This window comes from Lepisosteus oculatus, chromosome 5 (genome assembly GCF_040954835.1).
Source record: "Lepisosteus oculatus isolate fLepOcu1 chromosome 5, fLepOcu1.hap2, whole genome shotgun sequence".
Classification (NCBI taxonomy): domain Eukaryota; kingdom Metazoa; phylum Chordata; class Actinopteri; order Semionotiformes; family Lepisosteidae; genus Lepisosteus; species Lepisosteus oculatus.
The window spans coordinates 14,914,446-14,938,127 of NC_090700.1; the positions used below are offsets into that span (position 1 = coordinate 14,914,446).

Sequence of the window (23,682 nt, forward strand, 5' to 3'; positions counted from 1 at the left end):
GCATTTTACATTCTGTAACGCAATACAGAGTCTTTTGTACAGTACAGAAAGAGTGTGCTGGTATATGATGCCAGGAGGAGTCTAGTTCTTGTAGAAGGTGTACGTGTAGGATTCCACTACCACAAAGACGAGACAGTACAGTACAGCCCTTAATAACATACCTTAGGATTAACAGTGTTGTAATAATGAATGTAAGACATCCCTACTCTTATGACTGACACCTTCCTTTCCTTTTATAATTCAGTTCATGTTATGAAATCGGTGTTACGTAATTAATGCTTAATGCATTCTGACTGAAGATCTGAAGCAACCAAAGGAGACACTTCTGACAGCTGTACGTAGGCAGTCTGTCTGGCTTGTTTTTGAATACACATGGTTCTACTGTTCAAAGGCGAAAAGGAGTATTGGCCGCATAGTAGCTTTAAAAGGCAATTTCACATTCCCTTTCAGTGTTTTATGTTTTTTGGAAAAAATCCAATATTACCCATGACTTTAAACTTGAAAACTGCATGAAACGTTTTTCATTTTCAGAATATTTTTCTGAAATATACGTATCTGTAGCATTTTCTAAATAGAACTTAATTTATAATAATAATAAACTTTATTTTATATAGCGCCTTTAAAGGTGGCTTCTCAAAGCACTTCACAGGATGACAACAACAATAAATAAGAGGAATACACAAGATAAAACACAATAACAATATATAGAGGAGACCGTGGATGGTGGTACTAAGAAAAGCATTTTTATTTAAGGAGTTTAGAGAAGGTGACTCTCTGATATCCTTGGGGAGAGAGTTCCAGAGCTTGGGGGCATAACAGGAGAAGGTCCTGTCACCCATACAATAGAAATATTTAACAATATTATAGAAATATCAGCTTGATTTTGGCTCAAGTCAGCTTTACAAATCTACCAAGCTTTGTAAATCTACCAGCTAAAAAAAAACAAAGGAAATGTATTTTTGGTAAATATGAGGTTTGGAATATTAATGATACCCCTTTTCAACTTTTGCTGCTTAAAACCTGAGTTGCAAAATTAAATGTCAGTTGGTCATTTTATTATTAAGTTTCCTTATCTTCCCATCAATTAAACCGATTCCTCTGACAGGCAGTTCCAAAAAAATACTACCGCACTTTCTACAATTCATTATTAAATTACAGATTAAGCCTTGTAAACCTTTCTGCTTTTGTCATTTTAGGATTAAAGATATTTAAAACATTTTTGTTACTCACTTGAGATTATCATCCTTGAGTCTTTTCCTAACGTGTCTGAGTCTCTCTAGCGGATTCACAAATCCTACACACGTCTCAACATCTTGTTTCCCACAGTGTTCGCATTCCGACAGCCTGTGAGGAGGGCGAGCGCGGCTCTAGGCTTAATCCCTGCACAAGGATCTCCCAGCAGTGACTTCATATACTTCCTCGCACTGCCATCTGTCTGCTCTTCTTCGTAAGCAAACTTCTGGTGAAGCATGTAATCACTAGGGGTATGAGTTTGGGGGTGGGGGGGCCGGAAGCTTGCGAGATAGGAATTTTTATCAGACGTAATCAAACTCCAGCAAATACACTGGGACTTTCTGCTCTAATCACTCACAAAGCTTCCAGTGAGGAGTTTAGACAGCAAATTCTCCTTGTGTTTTCTTAAGATACACAGTTTAACGCATGTTCATGTGCAGTAGCTGAAAGGAATCACAAACCCCTCCTGACTGCGATAATGGCAGAGTCCTGGGAGATGTTATTTCTTTGGGGGGCTGGGAACTCCAGATGTTCTAGCTGAGCTGAGGAATGGAAAAACGTAGGCAGCTGTAGTGGGAAAAACACAACATAAACAGTTGGAAACTATGGAGCTGTGAGTCATATTAGGATTGCTTACTTTATAAGCTGAAGTACTGTACTACATTATACATAATGTCTCTGAGACAATGTAACCCTATGGAGACCAGGTTTTTTTTCAACAAAGCCATGCTTTGTTAAAAAGAATCGACATCTTAAGTTTTGTCTGAGCGTGAAGACTTATCTGAATGAGTCAAACTGTGCAAAGGTTAAAAAAATGAATCAAGTAAGCAGGCAATCTTTGTGTGTCTATTTTGACCAATCCAAACTGTGCATATAACCTTATGAATCATGAAGATCAGCCTTGTGTAACAGTCCTTGTTAATGACGACAGTTGCGGTGCAATAAGTAATTACAGGGGTAGAGGCTCTGAAACCACTGAACGAGAATAGAAGAAGGTATCCAAAACAAAACAATGGATTGCCCTGTCTGGAGAATCCCTTTCAAACGTCATAAACTTGAGACTCAACAGATATCTGATTTCACTGCACATGTGATGACGTCTGTACGCTCTATTATAATGCAATTTCTTGTTACCTACAGTACACATACGAGAACAGTGTTTTTGTCATCCTTTCTATGGTACTTTAGGAGTCTTTATTGTTGAAAAAGTGTCAACTATCTGTATCACTACAGTAAATGTGAATATATTAAGCATAAAATTAAATAAATTAGTACACCTGGAATCTTGACTTATAGAAATTTTAGAATGTTGCAGTTTATCTGATTTGTAACTACATCCTGATTCACTTCAGGAAAATAACTTTAACAAAACAAAGAAAAAAAAAAGCAAAAGTTCTAAAATCTCCCTGAAATCAGTTTCTTCTTTGTTCCCAACAGGTCATCTAGTTGAACTCTGATACTAAAGAAGTCACAGGGAGCTTGTTTAGGTTATTTTTCTGGTAAGAGGATAATTATTGAATTTTCAATTTCTTCCATGTATTGTCTAAGTAAAATTAGAGGTTCACATTAACTTTTGTGTAAAAAAAATATTGGACTTATCTACTGTGCACTCCCACTCGGTTTTCTACTGAAACAGCATTGACAGCATTTTGGAGACAATAGGTTTCTGAAATTGCCCTACTCTCTGCGCAAGCTCACCTCTGAATTTAAATCACCTTGCCAAGTGAGTCATCCACCACACTGCTATGAATATTTGGAGCTTTTAAAATTTGATTATCTTCAAATAAATAAAAAGATTGTTGTCATAACATGTAAAAAGTGTTTAGATTAAAAAACAATTAAGGCTGACTGCTTCACATCAGGAGCAAGTGCTTAAATGAGAAAAGCCCCTGTCTTAAGGCTCTTTCATTTTTAAACCATTGTTTGAACTCAAGCACAGAGAGTTGCATATTGCTAAGGCTGACTCTTTCTAGTCTAGTCCATCATAAACCACAGCATCCTATGGCTCATTCTTTAAACAGTCTACATGTTTTCTTAACTTCTCCAGCCACAAATACTTAAATTGAATGTGGCGAGTTAAAAAAAGTGATTTTTTTAAACACCAAAAATGGGTATGCATAGATCGCCTCACTAAAGCACATAAAACAGGAACTTGCAGTACATTAAAGCACTTCTGAACAGCAGAGACACTGGTGGGTGTTGGAAAAAGCTACAGTAAATGCTGGAATGCCTCGAGTCATTTTTTTCCAGTCTCGTGGGAATAAAGCACTCCTGCGTCTGAGACGGGGGCGGGGGGGTTTAATTAATGTAGGCCCCAGTCTCAGTCTAACCCCTAGTAGGCAGAAGTCTAAACACAATACCACACAATCAGCAAGAGCTGGCCATTGAACACCATAGTCAACATATGTCCTTAATTAATTTTTTTCTAGTATTTTCTGTCATCTTCTTAATCTGCATACTATAAGAGAAAAGGGACATTTAAAAGGAAATGCATTTAGTCTAGTTAGTGTATAATGTCTAGCCTGCATGATTCGTTATAAAGTTTTTCAGTGAACTTTAAAAAAGCAGTTTATATAATCTGGTTTTTCCTGATATTCAAATGTATTCTCATTGCTTTTCTTGTCATCTGTAGTCCACATGGTAATAAGTGAGGGAAAGCAATACGGAGAGTTGTGTAACATAGCCTTAACGTTATTATCCTTTATTAATAGACTTCAGATCTTTGTTTGACACTGATTCAGTCTGTTCCCTTAAATAAACATCTTAACATAGACATAACTGTTTATTAAAAACCTAATTAAAAAGACATAATCTGGCCAGTAGGTCAGGCCCTACACACAATTCTCATTTCCAGCCTGACTTGTACTCAAAACCTTGCCTTAAAATCGTTGCTAAAATAAAAAATCTATGCAGACTCACAGGGTTGCTAGGGGACCAGGCCGAAGTTTCCTAAAATAAGAAATCCAGGGTATGATTTAGTTCTGTGGTTTTGGGATTGCTGGAGTGCAACACCCTTTTTGAACCACAGTCTGAGTGTTACTGAATGGAAGGGGGTGTCCCTGTTTTTTGGCAAGCAGTGGCACAAGGCCTTGTGCCTTGAGAATGGAAAGCCAAGCGTTTTACATTTGTGTTAAGTTCTGTATTTTTACTACGTACTATTTTATATCATGGGTATTTGATGCTTGCTTTGTCAGGAAGAAACAGAAATGTTGTGGGAACAATTGGCTGCTGCAGAAAACCAGCTCTCTTGAAGACAAGCTGGTGGGCCTAAACGGTAATCAGGGAACAACTGATTGGCAGAAATTTGGGGGTACTGGAGTCACTTGAGTGGACTATAGTTAAAAAACTTACACGCAAACAGTGCCGCCCAAACCACTGCATATAAAAAATAATGTCCTTAATATTTTATGTGAAGTTTTCACCAAGTGTATGTTCTCTGTTTCAAACAATACACAATCCCTTGTGCTAGCTGGATTCAGAGATAAAACAGTACTGAGAGAGTTAGAACTGAAGAAGGGAAATAATTGCTGTGCTTGCAGCTTGTCCTCAGCCCAGGCTGAGGCTGAGGCATCGCAGGCATACTTCCAGTGCCGAGCCACCCAGCAGGTTCAGAGAGTGGTACTCCCCACTATAGCGAAAGACAATCTTCTTAGGAGATTCCACCACCATAACAGGCTTGCTTTACAAAGCTGGGTAGGTCTCAGCTCTGTCTTGACGGCATATTCAAAGAGATGATGAACACGGAGAGCAGCTGTTCCATCCATCTATCCATTTTATAATCTCTTCTTCCAATTTAGCGCCACTGGGGAGCTGGAGCCTACCCCCCCAATCAATGGGTTTGCAAGGAGCAATACACGCCAGTCCATTGCAGGACAGCCAGACACAAACGTGCACACATGCGCACCAGGGGTCATTTTCTCAAAAGCCTACTCAGTATGTTTTTGGAACGTGGGAGGAAACCAGAGCAACTGGAGGAAACCCAGGTTAACAGAGGGATTACAAACAAACTTGACACAGATAGCACTCTGGGTCTGGAATTGAACCCGGGGCCACAGCACAGCAATGGTAACCACTGTGCCCCCAGCACTTGTTTCAACCCTTTGAATCTGTTAGAGGTGTCAAGTGTGAACTAAAAGTTAACGACTTCCCAGCACATTGTCCCCGTGTGTTTTATTCTGAAAGACACTACAATGTAAACGAATGGACTTTAAGGATGACCTAAACTATTCTTACACAAACTACCCATCAGTCAACACATTCTTTGCACGCCCTGTAAATGGATGCCAGAGGATCAAGACACGGTTTTCGAGAACAGAATTTATGGCATTCAGCTAAACTTAACACATGTACAGGATAGGACTGTCATGGAATACAAAAAGCTGATCTAATAAAGTTCAGGAGAAGGTCAAGTCCTAATCTCTACCACTTCATCTTACTTATGTAGAACTATCATACTTTTTGCATACTTGCTTATGCGTTTTTTTCATATCTCCTATCTCACTATCTCCACCTCATCTTCAGCCTTGAAGCATTCTCATTCTACATTAAAGGGAAAAGTTCCAACAGTCCTATCCTTAAGAATGGGCTGTCATTCTCCTCAAGCAGGTAAGTTAGCTCAAATAATGTTTTTTTTTCAAATCACGCCTCTTCTACACTGTAATTAGAATTGGCCCAATCTATTGAAATAGTGGAGAGGGAAGCAGGGGGTACTTGATTTTTTTCTCATTAGATTAACTCACAGAAGTTTCAAATTTGACTTGGATAGAAAAAGGACATTTGAGCCTTTATTCAGAATTTTAAAAAATATTTTTTCACTCTCAATTTGCAAGTTGGGAGATGATTTAGACAGAAAAAGTTTTACCAGAGTAATAAAAAACCTTTGCATTTATCTTTGAGGAAAAGGGAGCAGTTTTCAGAATAGATTGGGGAGATTGCTAGAGCACATCCAAGAACAGAATTCCAAGAAAAATGTCTGTGCTATTCTGTACTACAGTTACACCTGGTGCCTCTGGCAAACAGGCCTCTGAGATCTGTAGTTACATATCAGTCAACAGAAGCTGTGAACCATTTTTTTCTCAAAGAAAATAAAGCAATCTCAATACTAACTGAAGCCAATGAAAGCAAAAGCATCAAAATCTCAAGTAAAAACCCTCTATGAAAGACTTACTTTTGAATTAATGTTGCACTTATTACAACACTGGCGCGTTATTGAACCAAAACAATGTTGCCAGCTTCCATCACTCTTTATTAATTTGGAAGAACGTGATAGTCTAGTACAAATGAGAAGTTTTGTAGTTACTATCTGGCACGGCAGTTTGCTGAGCTGAAGCACAACTGCAGAGCCAGGTCAGAGTCCTCAGAACAGAGACAGAGCCAACTCTCACTTTGTGTCCACCGGTTGACCAGCTGTTGCCAGACTTTAGAATTCTCCATTTCATTATGATGTCTTATTCAAGAACGTCAATGGAATTTAAAGATGAAAGAAGGGACTAAGGTACAAGTAGTAGGTTTGTTCCATGCTGAAAACAGAAGAAAGAAAACACAACGTTACGGCTGTGGAGCCTGAGAAGGTGACACCTGAAGAAGGCTCCACAGCCGAAACGTTGTGTTTTCTTTCTTCTCTTTTCAGCATGGAATAAACCTATTACTTGTTCCTTTGCAGCCTACGCATGCTGACGCAGATACCCACCTGAAAGATGGGACTATATTGGTTAAGAGGAATAATTTATATTCTTGACATCTTTACTCATTCCCAAATTCCCTGAATGATGAGATAATCAGTAGTATAGAGAAGCAGAAATTAGCATGACTGGACATTTTTTATACACACATTTACACTGGTTGATTGTGTTACTGATTTGGTTGAGCTGTACAGTAGCAACACAAAAGTAATGGGTTGAGCCCTGACATCCTCTTTCAATTCACCTATCCAGTGTGCAGAGACATGAGGTTCTTAATATGATGGTACCACCAGTAGAAGTCTATGAAGTATAAATCTGGGCTTTGTGCGGCTGCCAGCTTCTCTCAAAAGACGTTACACTACGGAATGGAGGTGGACATTGGCCAGAGTTCATCTCTCAGTGAGCCAGATGTTAACTGTGCACCACCAAAAAAAATGAATCTCAGCCACATTCAAAGTGCACACTCTGCAAAGTTTTTCTTTGCATGAATGAAAAAAATAACTTTTTGCATTTTACCAAACATAAATAAAATGTTTTTTCTCTTAATTGAAGTCTTGAATCATTGTTTGTAGCTGAATCATTTTTCTGGGAACGTATCTCTTTCAATGAATGAAGACATCTTTTTTATTTTTTACAGTTTCTATGCAAGTTATAAACATTATAAAATATATATTACATCTGAATGTACAAAATGCTTTTTGTTTCAATTAATTTAGTATTAATAAGTACATTTTTTTCATTACTTTATGTGGAATTAGATGTGAAATCTGTGCGAATGGCATTTCCCGGTCTGACCAGGATTTGCTTTCTTGCAGAAATTGAAGAATATTTGATGCTTCACATGCTGTAAATATTTGGAGATAACTCCAAGTGGAAAATTACTCTTTTTCAGAAAGAGCCAACCATGTTGTCTAAAAACCATGTAAACAACAGACTACAGCACAAACTGCCTTTGATGGATGACTGGAAGTGGGGAAGTAGTGCTCGCTTTGATAAAGAAAAGCACATTTTTGTTATGTCTCATGACAAGCTAACTGTTAAAACAGTTAAACATACGCCTGCTGTTCAGACCGAAATATATAATTGACATCAGTTTGATCATAAGAATCTAAGTCATGTACTGCATATAGAACTGTAAAATGATACAGGACTGGGAACACTCCACATGGCAGGCATAACAACATAATACCTTCCAGTGCTGTAAAAAAGAAGAAAAAACCCATTCCGTGAGTCTTAACATCAAAGTCATTTGAACGTTATGGCTCTACCAGACCTTGCGGACATTTGCAGGAAAGCTAATTTTTCACCTCTAAGGCCATCACACAAAGACTGCTCCAATGAAACCCATGTGGCAGCAAGGCCAGCTTGACTGTTCGCAGTGACAGATGGATACGAATTCCTCCGCCACCTTTTCAAGTGCAGGTGCATTCCCGATTCGTCACCGCTGGGGCTGGGGGTGGGAACAGAAGGGGCTGGCACACATGACTTCTATTAGCTCGGCCTCAGAGTAACCCACCCAGGTGTCTACTTGTCAGAGGTCTAGAAAGCCCCCCCCCCCCACCACAACACCTAGAGCTTCTTTAGCCTCTGAAAGCTGCAGTACAATTCTCCAAATCTCTAAGCATCCCCATCCTGTGGCCAAGGCAGCCCTGAACAAAACCAAAATCAATCAGCAGACCTTTCTGTAAAATACATAAAGCAGTTGCTTGCAAGACTTACACAGAAGATAAACGATTCCAGACATTGGACAGAAGCCATTTTCCCACACATGCTAAAATGTTTTGACATCCATCTTGGGGGCTAGTGTAGTTTTTTTTTTTCTTTGGTGAGAAAAACATCAACTTTAGCTTTTGGAGCCAGCAATTCTTTTTTTTCTGTCTAACCTCATTCTCTTTTCTTCTTATTTTCAGCTAACAACACATCTGTCAAATTCTTTTTATTCTCTGTATTCTAATATTTATGTTAAATTTGCTTCAGTCCTGATTACCTGAGAGCATTATCAATACACAGTGTGTCATCAACTGATTAAGAGTATGTTTCTATTTGAAGACATTCTGAGAATGCCATTATGTTTTACACGCAGAAACAATAATCCAAAATAAGTGAAGAGCACAGTTTTGGGATACATACTGTACGACAAGTGGAGTAACTGGTTTTATGATATTTCTAAAAAGTCTGATTGTAAAAAAGAACATTCAAGATCTTAAAACCTACTTTAATTTTTCCTGTTATTCTTGGCAATGACTGTCGTGAAAGCACACCATACACATCGATAAGACTACAAAACCATTCATTCAAAAAGTAGCTATACAAACTCAATGACACTGTAGCACATCTAGTGCTTTCTGCAATTAAAAACACAAAAAACAATGTACCTCTGGACTTCCACCCTCCATTTCATCACCATTCAAAAGAAATGAGAAGGTTCCCCGCAAAAATCAGATGTAAATTGGAGTGTGTTTCGGCTTCTGGCTTTTTCAGTCCGATGCCCTGGCTCCTCTGTCAGCCAGACTTTGGTCTGTCTCTTTTCAGATGTGCTCCTAACCCCTCCCCCTCATCTAAAGCACAGCTGGGATCTGTACAGCCTGCCTTCCACTCCGATAATGAATTTGTATGTACAGTAACTTTGTTTTCCAACAAGCAATTAAACACCGCTGTCAAAGGAACGACTTCTTAACTCACGGACTGCAAGTCCTGACACTGATGAGTAGTTACACTGGCATTTTAATTATGAGAAATTAACTTGCCTTTACAAGCACATTGTTTTTTTCCAGTTTTGAAGTTTTCAAATCACGCAGTTTCCTACTGGTTGTAAATTCTTGATGAAAAAAAAAATTAATTCATTTGATTCCAGAACAACGACATCTATCATTTCATGAAAGTCTTAGAAGTGAGAGACCATTTCTCTCAGTTCTTTTTTGCTCAACCTACTAACTTGAGGAAACTTATTTTAAATTAAGAATATACAGAAAATGAGTAAACTGCAAAATCCATTAAAAATATTCAAATCTGGGATTTGCTTTGGCATTCCTTGGATAAGGAATATTTTGATTATTAAAACTTCAATGCTGTCTCCAACTAAATTATATTGCACTCATCACTTCTTCAAAAGTACTCTGGAATTCTCTGTTTTGTTAACAATGCTGGATCCCATATGATGCGTGAGATCTGTAACAATCAAAGACAAACATTTTGGTCTTTTGATTTTTTAATTTAACACACGTGCTTACAGTTTCACAAGGTCAAGTTATTTGATACACACAGCATCAACAGCTTGAAATCAGAAAACTGGGCCTGACACTGATACCGTCAGTAAATGACATGCTTGTTATACAGCTTGGGCATTTAGTTTCACACATATAGAGTATATATATATATTGAACATACCTCATTTTCAATTACATTTGAAGAATGATATTCATGATGATTAGACAAAGCAATGATGTGGGTTAGAAGTGATATGGGCTCTGAGCTTGTAATTGCAAGGCTGTGGGTTCAAAACCCCAGTGCAACACTGCTGTTGTATCCCTAAAGCAGGCACCTCACCCAAGCAGCTCTAGTTCAATACCCAGCTGTATAAATGGGCGCAAATGTAAGGCTAAAAGCATCAACCCAATAAATTAGTAATCAAAAATGATGATTTTTTTTTGTCACAGATACTGAGAAAGATGTCCAAAGAAGGCCAAGTGAAGCTTGAGAATCAAGGCCTTCATGAAAAAAAAAAACAGTAAAGAGGGTAACTGTAATCTAAAACGCTAGGGGCTACTCAACTGGTTGTTTCAGCTTAATGATGAGCCTGGGGCACAAGGTCCCTGCAGGGATTCCCCTCAGATGTGAAAGGCCCTGGAGAGGTCAGGCCTCTGAGGCCAAGCAGGCAAGAGTCACAGGGCCCCCAGCGTGAGAAAGCCTACATCTTTCTTTAGGGAGGACCTACAGGACACTAAGGCCCAGCTCTGGGGAACTCAAGGAGCTAATTAACTGTATTACAGTCTGGAAACTCCTGCCTCCCACAGCTCCACCAAGACATTAATATGAGTGGAACACTTCTTCGGCCATTCCAACCGCACATGAGCAGTTCCAAGCAACAAAACGAGCTACTGTCTTTATTGTGATCTTAGTCATCAGCCAAACAATGTAGACTGAAGTACTGAGCATTTCTGCGAGTGTACTGTACCAGAACGACTGCTTTTCTCAGCCCGCAGGGTGGTGTTACAGTTGCCAGGTGTTCAAATATGTGAGTACAATATCTGGAAGGCGGCCCGATACCTCTACACTACTCCATAAATACACACTGACGAAACACCAAACATGCCTGCTGGCAGGCTAGGAACTGTTTTCGCAGCTCATTTGCCCTAAGGTTCCTTCAGTTTCCAAGCCACATCTGTCCTTTAAAGGGACGAAGGATGTGTGAAGTGGTTTATAAAAAAGGACTTTCAGCTTTTCAACTTTTAACATCTTTCATTTTTCACAGAAAAGGTACATCAAACAAACAGGTTTATAACATTATTTAAAAGCCTCACATACTGTACATTTTCCTCTGAAGACCTTTTAACTGAACATACAGTACATTAATCTCTATGTTACTGAACGCAGGCAGTTGGCTTTGTCACACGTTTGTAGTTTTTCATTTTAACCACTAGAGGGAAACAAAGAGGTAGTACCATAGAACACTGCAAAAAAAATATGCACATCATATATTGTTTGCTTTATGTATGTACACTTTTGTTTAATGTGCCTTGCTTTTCTTGTTTTAGAGAACATATTTCATCAAACTAATAATTGATTATTATATTCCATCCCCAGTAATTCAGGTTAAGTAATTAGACTTCGCTTTCAGCTTAATTAAACTAAAATTGTCAGTTTACAAAAATTAGCCTTTCCCGCCCCCCCAGAGCCCTCTGGTTAATATACATACTTGTTCACTGTAAAAATTTGTAACACCTTATTTCCTACATCAAAGACAAATATCGGATAAAAAACACTGAAAACAAAACCTATAGTTTTATTGAATGGGTCAAACAGCATTTTAAGGGATTATTGATTAAAAGTACAGTATGTACAAGTGTCATGTATAATTTCCCTACCAGTATTATTTTCATTAATAAATTTGACTAGCCAGCTGAGGGACAATCAGAACTATCATTAAATGATATACAGGAAATACATTTATAAGAATATGAGTCACAGTCCCCAGTCTACTGTTCCTTAGATAATTTCAGAAAATAAACATTATAGCAAATCAAAGCTGACTAGCTGCTGTATCTTCATCATATTCCTGACATAGTGTACCCAGTCTTGAAACAATCTGACTTTCATGGGGTAAGATTAAGGTAAAGAAAATCCTGGCATAATAAAGTAAAAATATCAAAAGCTCAAGTCTCAATTCTAGCTGTCCTCACCTTTAATGAAAAATATTGGGTTCTTTTATCAAATTTTATATTTGGGTTATATTTGAGATATTTTTTATATTGGGTACTTTTCTCAGAAACAGTCATGATTCATGTTACTTACTGTATTTCTTTACAGTGAGACTGGAATTATTAATATACCATTTGACCCAGTTTACTGTTTCATGGCACTGAGATAAACTACAGGCAGACACATAATCTGAGCTGTATTTCCAGGTTGCTCACACAGTTAATGTGGAAATGTCAGCCAGGGGGCAGAAGAAGCTCTCACTGGTACCCAGAAAAGCTTTTGACCATCAACAGAAACGCCTGCTGTTTCCCCCCTCACCAAACCCCTATCCAGTCCGAGATGAACCCATATATTCATCTCTGCTCTGCACCACAATGATCATTGTTTGCTTACCCATACCTAATACCTAAGTATTACTGCAAACCATAAAAAATGTCATTTTAACACATTTAAAAAGGGAATATGCTTTTGAGAGGCTACAAACAAGGTCATATGGCCAATACAAGGTGAGTACAGGCAAGTTTACGCAGGGGTGGTGACATGGATTCAGATCAGCGTCTGTTTAGGCTCTAGATACATTCTGCTCTCACAGTGGAGCCTTGTATTGGATAAGGCATCATAATGGATGCGTCATCACTTTTAACGTTACTGAACTTTAGACAAAGAGCACATGGCAAGATGTTTGATTAGACATGGGAATGCAGAAGCATTCTTCTTTTTTGCTGCCGAATCCTTCTAAAAGTATAACGAACTTTCAAAGCCTATATTTGACCTTATATTCATTATAATAATTGATTTGTGTCTCTAAGGCTGCCTGCAACCAGAGTATAAAAATCAGAGACAGGTCTGATTTTTCAGCTTGGCTCTGTTAATAAGTTACTTTAGAGCTACAATTACAGTAAGCACAGTTATCTACCAACTTTCCATTCTGTCAATGATTAATCAACATGTGACACCATTCCCAGTGTTATACTCAGTTCTGTACTGCAAAATTTATCTGACACTGTTGGCATTCAAAAAAAGCTAAAACCGTTCCCTTCTCTCCCCTCTTAACACATGTATTTATGAAAAGATTAGTGATTTTTGGAAAAAATGGCTCGAGTGTGAGTATGTGCACATCTTTGTCAGTGTTGTCCCCTGCGAGGGACTGGAGTCCCGTCCAGGGTGTGTCCTGCCTTGAGCCCATACAGTAGCTTTCTGGGATAGACTCCAGCTCTCCTGTGAACTGAATGGGATGAAGTGGTTAGAAAATGGACTACCTACCAAATACCTTCGAAAAAAGAATTGAAGGTCAAAATCAATAGAACAAAATGTGAAGGACAGTGGTGATTTTTCTTTTCTTAAGCTCACACATGGTTAATGTCAAAAGAACTTGGTGACCAGGAAACCCCAGTTGGTAGTTGTGTACTCCCTTGGTACACAACTGGTAGTTGCTGCCAAGGGAGTGTCTGGCTGGGGTTAGTCAATCACGTGAAAAGGATTTTGGTATCCTTTGAATTATATAAACTGTTATATAGATATAAACTGATACATAATTGTAAGGAATACAAATGGGTCACCATGCTTCTGTGACTCCAGGCTGCCACTACCCTTACTATGAAGAAGCAGCTTTTTGAAAATGGATAAAATGTCTTCTATTAATCTGGTCAAGCTAAATAAAACATATTCTTTTGCTGTTAAGCTTTTATACTCCTGAAACTTATTAAAGGGGACTACAATCTTCACCAGATCTTCTTCACCACCTTTGGTCCTTAAGAGCTATAAACAGATGGCTCTCAATGGCTTTATCTGCTCTTTCAGTTTAAAACCTACAAAGACGAAAGAGAGAAATTTAAGCCCTACTTTATTTTGCTTTAGTTGGTCGAATTTAATCAATTTCCTTCTTCTCTCCTTTCCTTCCTGACATTACATCAGGATCCACATCCTAGTGTTCTTGTGTGAAAACAATTAAGCATATTAACCTACAAATAGAAACATCACTGTAATAGTGAGAGCTATTCAAGCATGGTACTGTAGATCTTTCTGCCACAACAACGCAAGACAAGCTTGTGTACAACAGGCCTTCCTCAAATCCAGACATACTGTGAGAATACTAATTCAGTCCATATTGCTACCTTGATTAATCAATATATGAAGGTTATTATTGCTTTTGAAAACTGAAATGAGCCTGAATGTACAGCAATTACTGAGTAATGAACAACATTAACGCATATTAGAATATAAATAAAAGTCTCTATGGCAAATAAGATTTAAGACTCTGTCTTGGAAATTTATCTGCCTTCTCAAAGACTCAATTCAAGGTTACTGTAATTGGCAAGAAAGGTATACTAAGAAATGACATTCTGTAAAATATGCAGTATACAAACAACATTTGGACACTATAAGTCCAGTAGACACACGATGCAATGTTATTTCATGTTAAAGACAATTCTAATGGATTTTTATTTTTATTCATTATAAAGATGCAAATCTCCACAATGCAAAAAAATCTCTTTTTGTAGTTAACTGGAAGTCCAGTTTGTCAAGCACTTGAGACCATTTTTGAATTTTTTACCAAAATCAAGTATTTGCAGACAACTATATTTCATATTGCTGATGCTAACATTAGTAAAGCTAAGCTACACCAGCAGGGGAGTGATGATCTGTTCTGCTCTATGTTTGCATCGGATGCATTCCAACAGGGCTGTGACATTCAGCACTTTTCCCTTCAGTGAGTGTGTGAACTCCTTGTGTATTCTTCACCCCTGAAATTCAACATCCTGTGAATAGACGATACATTTTCAAAGAGAGTTCAGAGAAGGAGCGGTAAAGAGATCAAATGCCTAAAAAGACATATGCAGACTCTGAGGAACATGTAGACACGTAGCAAAAGAGATTGTTACAGTCTAAACTTTTATGCTAAAAGGCAATGATGCTCAAGACTATATTTACAATGTTGCCAGTCATAAATCCACATTGCGTCCTATTATGGTGGCAATTTAAAATGCCTCCACTTTTACTCAACGATCAAAAACTCTCTTTGACGAAGAAAAGCTCTTCGCACACTGCCATCAATATCAGCTTCCAGAGCATTGCATTGTGTCGTATGGGGGGCTCAGTTCCACTCTGAGCCTCAGGCAGATAACAAATTCATTGTCAAATATCCATTCATAACAAGTGTCAATGGTTGTTTCTGCTTAAACCAATTTTATCAGACAGATTTAGATAACCTACCAGTACGATTAAGTTATCATGTCAGTTTAATGACATTCATGTTGTATCCGTACAGTTGTGATACAAAGGTACTATACTCATGATTTCTGATGTCTTCCTTTGGTCAAAATAAAGTTCCATTGAACTAATCACACCTAACAGGAAATTGACCATATCATCATAGTCCAGCTGTTATGAAGTATTTGTTCAATCACTGTTGCCTGCTTTTCTTTGTAGATGTAAAATTAGACTCTCACATAATAATAAAATTTATATCCGAAAGAAGATTGTGAGCCTTAATCTTGAGTAGCAGTGTGAACTACTCCAGAAAGTGCTGATGTTTTCCAGATATTTTTACATTTCCTCTACTCAGGAGAAATACAGTATGTGTAGTCGTAAAACCTTTCACAGTCTCTAGTGGTTTTGATGGCACTGAAGCAATAAATTTGATGTAAATCTCATATTCCACGTTTTAGTTAAAATTGACAAAAACCTGAAAGAAGGCACCCCACCTTGCTCTACTTTGAAACCCTTCAATGGACAGTACTAGTGCCAAAGTGGAAAAAAGTCTGCTTTCCTTCAGTTTAAACTTTACTCTAAATCAATTCTCAAGCTGAAGAATACTGATTGAAACAGTTCATTGAGCTCTTGCCTTTTGGCCACCTGAATTCTTGAGTAAATTTTCCATTTATAACTTCATCACTTTAGTGCACATCAGGGTCACAGTGGTGACATCTGTATATTGTATAATGCACATATATACTGTAACCACACATGAATATGCTGGTGCAACATTTGTTTATTCATGAATGCTACTGAGCGGGCAAGGTGTTCTAAAGGAAAACGTACGCATATCTCAACAGGACAAGACATTCCTTGCTCTGTTAAGAAGACTGGAGACTACAAGTCTCAATCAGAGCAACTGCAATCAGAGCAACGGTGTCCCAGATCAGTGGGTAGGGAATTGTACAGAAGCTATACCTGGCTCTGGGCTATGCCTTTGCCAAGGGCAATGTGGCATGAAGCAATATTATTAAGGCCTGCCAAACAATTACAGAAAAAAATATCCCGTGATATAGTGCTGAGGTTAAAATTACAACCTCATATCAAGATTGCAAAGAACAATACAAAAAAGAATGTGCAAATACCAGTAACTATTACAAATGAGAGAAGGGCATTCAGCCCACCTACTGTAGCAAACAGCAGCTACAGAAACTAAAATAAGGGAAGAATTTAAAAAGTTGAATCTACCATTGCTAAATAGCATGGCACAAAAGAGTAAGCTATTTTGTTTTGCGCATCTGCCATGAAGTTATGGCACAATGCCCTGACATCTGCCCTCTTTTCATCCTTTTAATTGCCGACATATTTCTGCTCTTTCTGTGATTAAAGAGACTTTACATAAACCAGTTATGTATCATGAACAGTCTCTTAGGTTTTGATTTCTTAATATAAAAAATTCTCAGCGTCATTTCCTATATTAAAGAACAGGCTAACAATTCTGACTTTGAACTTTATTCCACATACGATATTTTCAACTTTTATACTGTTAAAATGTGAGAATTTTAACCCAATGATCAGACAGCCAGATGTCTTGTAATGTTGGTGTATTTTAATCAGGAAAGGAAAAAATATGTAAAGATGGAATTAAGATAACTGAGAAAAATGAAAGAAAATGATATTATGAGACGAACAATTTTAGATCAGCAAACCTAATACTGGAATTAGAAATCTGCGAAGGAAATTGAGCAAAAATAAAAGTTATACATATACTGTATGTGTTATACAGTACATAGCAAGCAAACAAGTACAGTAAAAATGGTACAGGTAAAAACATACAGGAATATGCATTTAGAATTAAGAACAGGCAGCACTTCTTTACACAAAGGGTTTTGAGAGAATGCTGTCCAGCCATGTTGCTAAAGCCATTACGATGGCGCCTTTCAAGAAACAGCTAGATAGATCTTTGGATCACTTACCTACTGAAAAACCTAATGAACTACCTGTGCTGAACGGTCCCCTCATTTTTGTAGGCATTCACTCCATAAACCAACCTCTCTGGCAGAAATTAAAGTGAATTTAACTGAATGTATAAAACTGGATGCTTAATGTGAAAAGCCAAATAAAAAGAAGAAAGGCAATTTGATTATTGCAAAAAATGAATGACCCTAAAACTCGCAGAAATAATTTTAAATCTGCCGTGTGAACGTTTCAAAATATGTCTTTCCTTTCTTTGAGCAAATCTTATTAGAAACAACAAGGCAATCTGAAGGCACTTCCAGGTGTCCTCAGTTGACAGAAGAGTACTCTGTATAAGAAGCTTATAGAAGAGGAAGGTTTGTGGAAACACTCCAGAAGAACAGCCCACAAGAATGTTCAGCTGCACACTTTGCACTCCTACACACTGTAGCTCTGGATATCACCATCACTATCATGTAATGCTATAGATCTGAGCTGTGAAGAGCAAGAGTTCTCACCTCCAGATTACACAACACAGCCATGAGTTAGTGATCATTGCAGAGAAAAACAGCGCACTTGTCAGCCCAAGGTCATTGAAAAGTGACTCCTGTGGCCTTATAAGGGTCACTTATAGCTACCTCCTGTCTTAAACTCATCTGATTAATCACCTTCAACGCAAGCAAGTTACTCAGAACAAATGCCCTCAGTCAGACACAGAGCTTTTAGTCATGGTTAGAGCATCTTTCACTCAACAATCTTGATAGTAACCAATGATGAAAAAAAAACAATAGCCTTAAAAGCAAAAATAAGAAAATCTGTTTTTTGCTCTTTTTTTGGGACACTAGTTTACTAGTACAGTATGCTATTACACAGGACAACAAGAAAGACAGACGTGACAATAATAGATTTTTGTAACCCATATGGAAATACAATACATGCAACATGTAAGAAAAATTAGTTCACAGCAATCTAAACCCCTTATCAGGTGATCGATATAAGAAGATAAGATTTATTGTCCCCTGAGGGAAATTTATTATGGACACACAGCACTCCTGTACATTTAAATAGAAAGCAAACAAAAAAAAAGAAGCAAAGAAAAACATTGCACATTATTCTATTACAAAAAAAATTAGAACCACATTACACATCACTCTATTATAAGAAAAACATTGCACATTATTCTATTACAAAAAAATAAGAAAACATTGCACATCACTCTATTATAAGAAAAACATTGCACATCACTCTATAAACCTACTCTTGGTTAACACTCTCTTGGAAAAAAATGTTTAAAGAAATCTGTGAAGGGAATGAGAGAATCATACAGGAAATTTCTTTTAAATGAAGTCATGAATAGTACATTGATATCTGTACAGAGGTGGCAGTGTGCGAGTGGGTGAGCCTGTGTATGTGTGGAGAAATTTCCTGCTTTTCTGTGAGACCAAAGTTTCATTGTCGGAATTCTTTCCCTGGTGAAGTCAGCTCTGTTAGCTGCAGAAACAGATGGGTAAGTATCTCCTAGAACCTGGGAATCTGGCTTCCAGATGCATGATCATAAGCAATAAAACAGACAAAGACAAAAGCAAATCAATAGCTGCTTCACTAACTCTTACCATTTTTTCATGTCCACCAGAATAACTTTAAAGTCAAAATCTCAGGCTTTCCAAACATGTTTTTTAACCATGCTGAGGTTAAAATTACAGCATGACGAAAGAAGTAGCTGTCACAATGTGATCTGGCATGAACCCCCCTAAAAATATGCCCAAATTCTTCCAAGTATTATCATCGAAATTCCTCCCAGAAAATTTGTCATGGATATATTTAATGTTTTGAGATGTTTACATATGCAACTTTTCTATTGCTTAAGGTTAAGAGTGGGAGGGATGGGCACCTGGCTGAAGGCAAAGATGGATTTCATAATTATTTATATTCATAAATCATTTATATTTATTACAGAAGGACAAACTCCTCTATTAAATAATATTAGCATAGAAGAGGCAGGAGTCTTTCGGGTACTAGAAGCACTCAAGATGCATAAATCTCCTGGGCACGATAATATCTTAACAGCTGAACCAGATGTTACTTATAATCCATTGACGTAACTCTTCCAACAGTTGGTAAAGGCAGGGTTATGACAAATGGACTGGAGAAATGGTAATATAGTGCCCATCCATAATAAGGGTGAGAAAACTGAATCATGCACCTAATAAACCAATAAATCAGACTTCTAATACAACACCTAAGGTAGCTGCAACAGATAAGGGGTGATTGCTTAAATTAGGATAAAACAATTAATGGAATACAATAGGGATCTGTATCAGGGTCACTGCTCTTAATTTCTATCAATGATCTAGATTCTGGTATTTAGTAAACTAATCAGATTATACTAAATTAAGAGGAATATCAAACACTGCAGACACAGAAAATGAATTTCAAAGTGATTCATGTAAAATGCAAGACTGGGCAAGACTGGAAGATAATGTTTAATCTACACAAGTGCAGTGTTTTGCATCCACGTGGCAAAAACATAAAACTATAAATACAAAACGGAAAACATTGAGATAGAAGAGGCTGCTTACAAAAAAGAGTTTGATGTTCATTTCGACACATCATTCACATCTTCTATACAATGTCCAAGATGTTAGGATATATACAGTAGTTAAAAGCACAGAATTTTAATCAAGGCAGGTTAAACGTATTTAGAATAGTGTGTACAATCTCGGTCACCATGTTATAGAGGAGACATTGTTACTCTGGAATCAGTCCAGAGAAGAGCAAACAGATACATTCTGGTGCTAAAGTGAATATCCAGCACTGACAAGCTGAAGGAGCTGAACTTTTTTTATCTTAAACAAAGACTACATGGGGACCTGAGGCAATTGTTCAAAATACTCTATGATAAAGTCAGCCCAGCTGATTTCTTCAGAATTAACAGAGAAACATAAAATCAAAGGAAACACAAATCTATGTGGAAGTGAGAATGGGCCATGTTGTAAAAGCTGATACCCTGGCTTCTTTCAAGAAATTAGAATTAATTAGTTACGAACTATCAAATAGTTTAGATGGGCTATTCTTCTTTCGTTTGCAACCTGAAATGATAGTGAATTACATTCAATATTTTATTAAACAGGTTTTAAGACTAAACCTTTAAGAAAAGACCAAGCAAGCCTTTAAATTAAATATTAGTTCAATATCAGTTTAAGCAGAAACATACAGCTGGAACTGTATAAAGCAATTCAAACAAAGTAGGTAGAGTTTTGGAAAGAAACTATAATACTTTAGTGGATTGATTAAACCTTCCCATTCTGTGGAATACCTGTTTTATGCTAATATCATTAGGACTTAATCACTGTCTTAAACTGAGACTGTTCTGTTCATTTTGAGCAGATTAACAGATTTAATGTCATACTGAAGATCACTAAGTCTCCTAGACCTTGTGAACAATACAGTATAACTGCATAGCATTCTTGAACAGAATCAAAATAATCCTTCGTAACAACACCTGTAACTTCAGGTAGAAGACTTCTGATGTGTCAATCATCTAGTCCACAACAAGATTGTAACCATTTAAAAGCAAAAACCTAAATCTTCCATTAAACGATAAATGTATATTTCTATGGGACAAATACAAAAATGCCTTCTATAAAGGTTTGATTTGTGCATGCCAATATTGCATCTTTTCTCTTAAACCATTAACAAATGCTAAGTTTGTAGCTGAATATACAGAGGGCTGGTGAAGATCTGGTACTAGCATGACCAGATGATCTGTTACACAAATACATGTCCCAAAGGACCAGTGAGATTTCCTGTTCCCAAACCTTCACAAATAATAAAAGAGGATGGAGCAAATATGGTTTATATTAACCAAGATAGAATACCATGTATTTTGAAGTTTTTTCTATTCCTCTACACAACACTTGCTGGGCTTGTGACACCAGACTATTACAGATTAAATGATCACATCTTAACATCCTTTTAGGTCTGATTAAACACACTCCTTTTGTGAGACACAGAGATGCAGAACATAACCCCCATAACCCCCTTTGCTAGACAAACCAAGGGGAGCCCTGTATGGGTTTTACAACTTCACTTTTACAACTTCCGACACCATTTGAGAGTTATTGTCTTGCTAAGTCTGACTGATTTGAAACAAGAAAATAGCAGAGACCAGATAAAAAACCAAGTTGACAATATCCCCCCAAAATAATGTTCCTAGCTCTATAACTCACTTATACCCCCATGAAAAACCCTCCATCTTAAAGATTCTGGAAAGCAAAGGACTCATTCTCTACTCATACCTCTATTTTCCTTCCATATGGAGTCAACTGAAAGCAATGCCACACTTCTCCAGCACTCACAGGGAGTTGCAATGAAACAGAACATGACTAACCAATTCACTTTCGCTTTGGTAAGTCAACATACCACAGAAGCTGGAATGCAGGGATAGCTCTTCTCAGTTTTGGTGAGGGCTTACTTCACTAATGCATAATACAAATGTAACCGATGAGGAACGTCTATGCATTCATTTTTGTTTCATGAGAGACGTCTTACAAAACAGCTCCAAAGATGAGGAGAAGAGAAAATTTGAGGATTCATAATAAAACCAAATTGTTGCCATTGCTATGCTATTTGTACAGTATTCATATTAATAATTATATTAAGATTCACTTAATAAACTATACCACAATAATACCAGTATAAGGCAACACACTGTTAACATGCATTCCATTACACTGAGCTCCTTCTATTGATAGCAGTTATGAGACTAAGAGCATAGAGCCCAAAATACATTTTTAAAAGCAGCATCAGACTTTAAGTACTAAACAGGTCTACACAACAGCTGTTGTCTATACAAAAGCACAACAGATTGTAGCTATTCACACAGAATATACAGGGTAAGAATTAAAAATACAGTGACAAGCAGAGAAAACTGTATAAAGCTTTACCTAGATACACAGCACAATTTACACATCTTTTCTTTGTTTTTCAACACTAGTAAGAAAACACACCATTCTGTTTTATATACAATGTTGTGAAAGAAAGATTACTCATAGAGTACCTTCACACTGGTCAGATTTCAAACACCATATATCTGCTGTGGTGTGGACAGTGAGAAGAAGTTTAAGCACCAACAGAAACACTGCATGCCTTAAAAAGGAATAACAGTACTTAAGTTAAAAAGTAAAATTACTGTAAATCATGAAGTCCTTCAGAATTTCTAGTTAAACACTATAGGTTTTTAAAGAATTTCTGCATAGGCTTTGTAGTTAAATGATAACCACATAAAATATAAAACATTTGGTTACTTACTTTGATCTGTGAGCTTTCATATTTCTGCACGGCTCAACATAATTAATCTAATGATAAAGTAATGCTACTGGGAAAGTGCAAAAACAAACTGCAGTTCAAAAATGGAAACATGTTAAGAATTATTGATTTACACAGAATACACTGAGATACCATTTATTTACTTAAAATAATGCTTTCTTCACAGTATCATTTTTGATTTGTAGGAATAAAGAACAGTGCATGGTATAATTAAGAAGCACTTCCTCATTCTCATGTGCCAAACTGTAGATGCAGATTGAAACTCTGTATACTGTATGTTAAAGAAGTTGTAAAACAAGAAGGTCAATGCTGTATAACGCTGTATAGTGAAAAACTACACTATACGTACAAGACTGCATCAGTATTCACTGCCAGCAGCCTCCAAAGTCAAAGAATTATAGACAGTCCCTTGTCTTGTCTCTTTGCTTTTTAAACCAGCATTATACTGTTTTCGCACAGACTTTTTTGCTGACAAATGAACCAGGGAAGCTGTAAAGCATGCAAAAAATGATTACAAGATCCTACATGCCTCCTCCTTGCCATAGCTGCAGATAAATGAGCTGCCTCATTCATTACTTCTAACGAGCAGCATGTAGTGTGCAAGAACTTCAATCTGCACGTCTAGTGTCAAAGAAATATCGAAACCTCTGAACACGTGAATGAAAATATCTACAAGAAGCATTAATTGCAAACATGCATTACAAAGATGTGAGCACAAGTATCTATGTATACATAAAATATAATTCATATACAGTATGACTTCTACTTAGAATATGTGGAAGTATACAGTATTGTTCCATCCATCTGTTTTCTAACTGCTTCTTCGAATTCAGGTCGCAGGGAAGCCAGAGCCTATCCCAGTATCTGGTAC

General features: G+C 37.3%; 1 protein-coding gene across 7 annotated transcripts in view; it reads right to left on the minus strand.

Annotated features, from left to right (window-relative positions):
- Positions 1 to 23,682, minus strand: part of LOC102697796 (stAR-related lipid transfer protein 13) — a 127,511-nt gene that overhangs the window by 22,794 nt on the left and 81,035 nt on the right. Inside the window, exon 1 of one of the 7 annotated variants that reach the window (XM_015342010.2) lies at positions 9,290 to 9,302. The exons of 5 other annotated variants lie outside the window; for them this stretch is intronic. Coding sequence is in view for 1 of the 2 variants with exons in the window: in XM_015342008.2 (XP_015197494.2) it covers positions 1,231 to 1,243 (13 nt within the window). In the remaining variant the exon portion in view is untranslated. Of the gene's footprint in view, positions 1 to 1,230; positions 1,695 to 9,289; positions 9,303 to 23,682 lie in introns of those variants that run through there. One more of the 7 variants, XM_015342008.2, reaches the window with a different exon arrangement.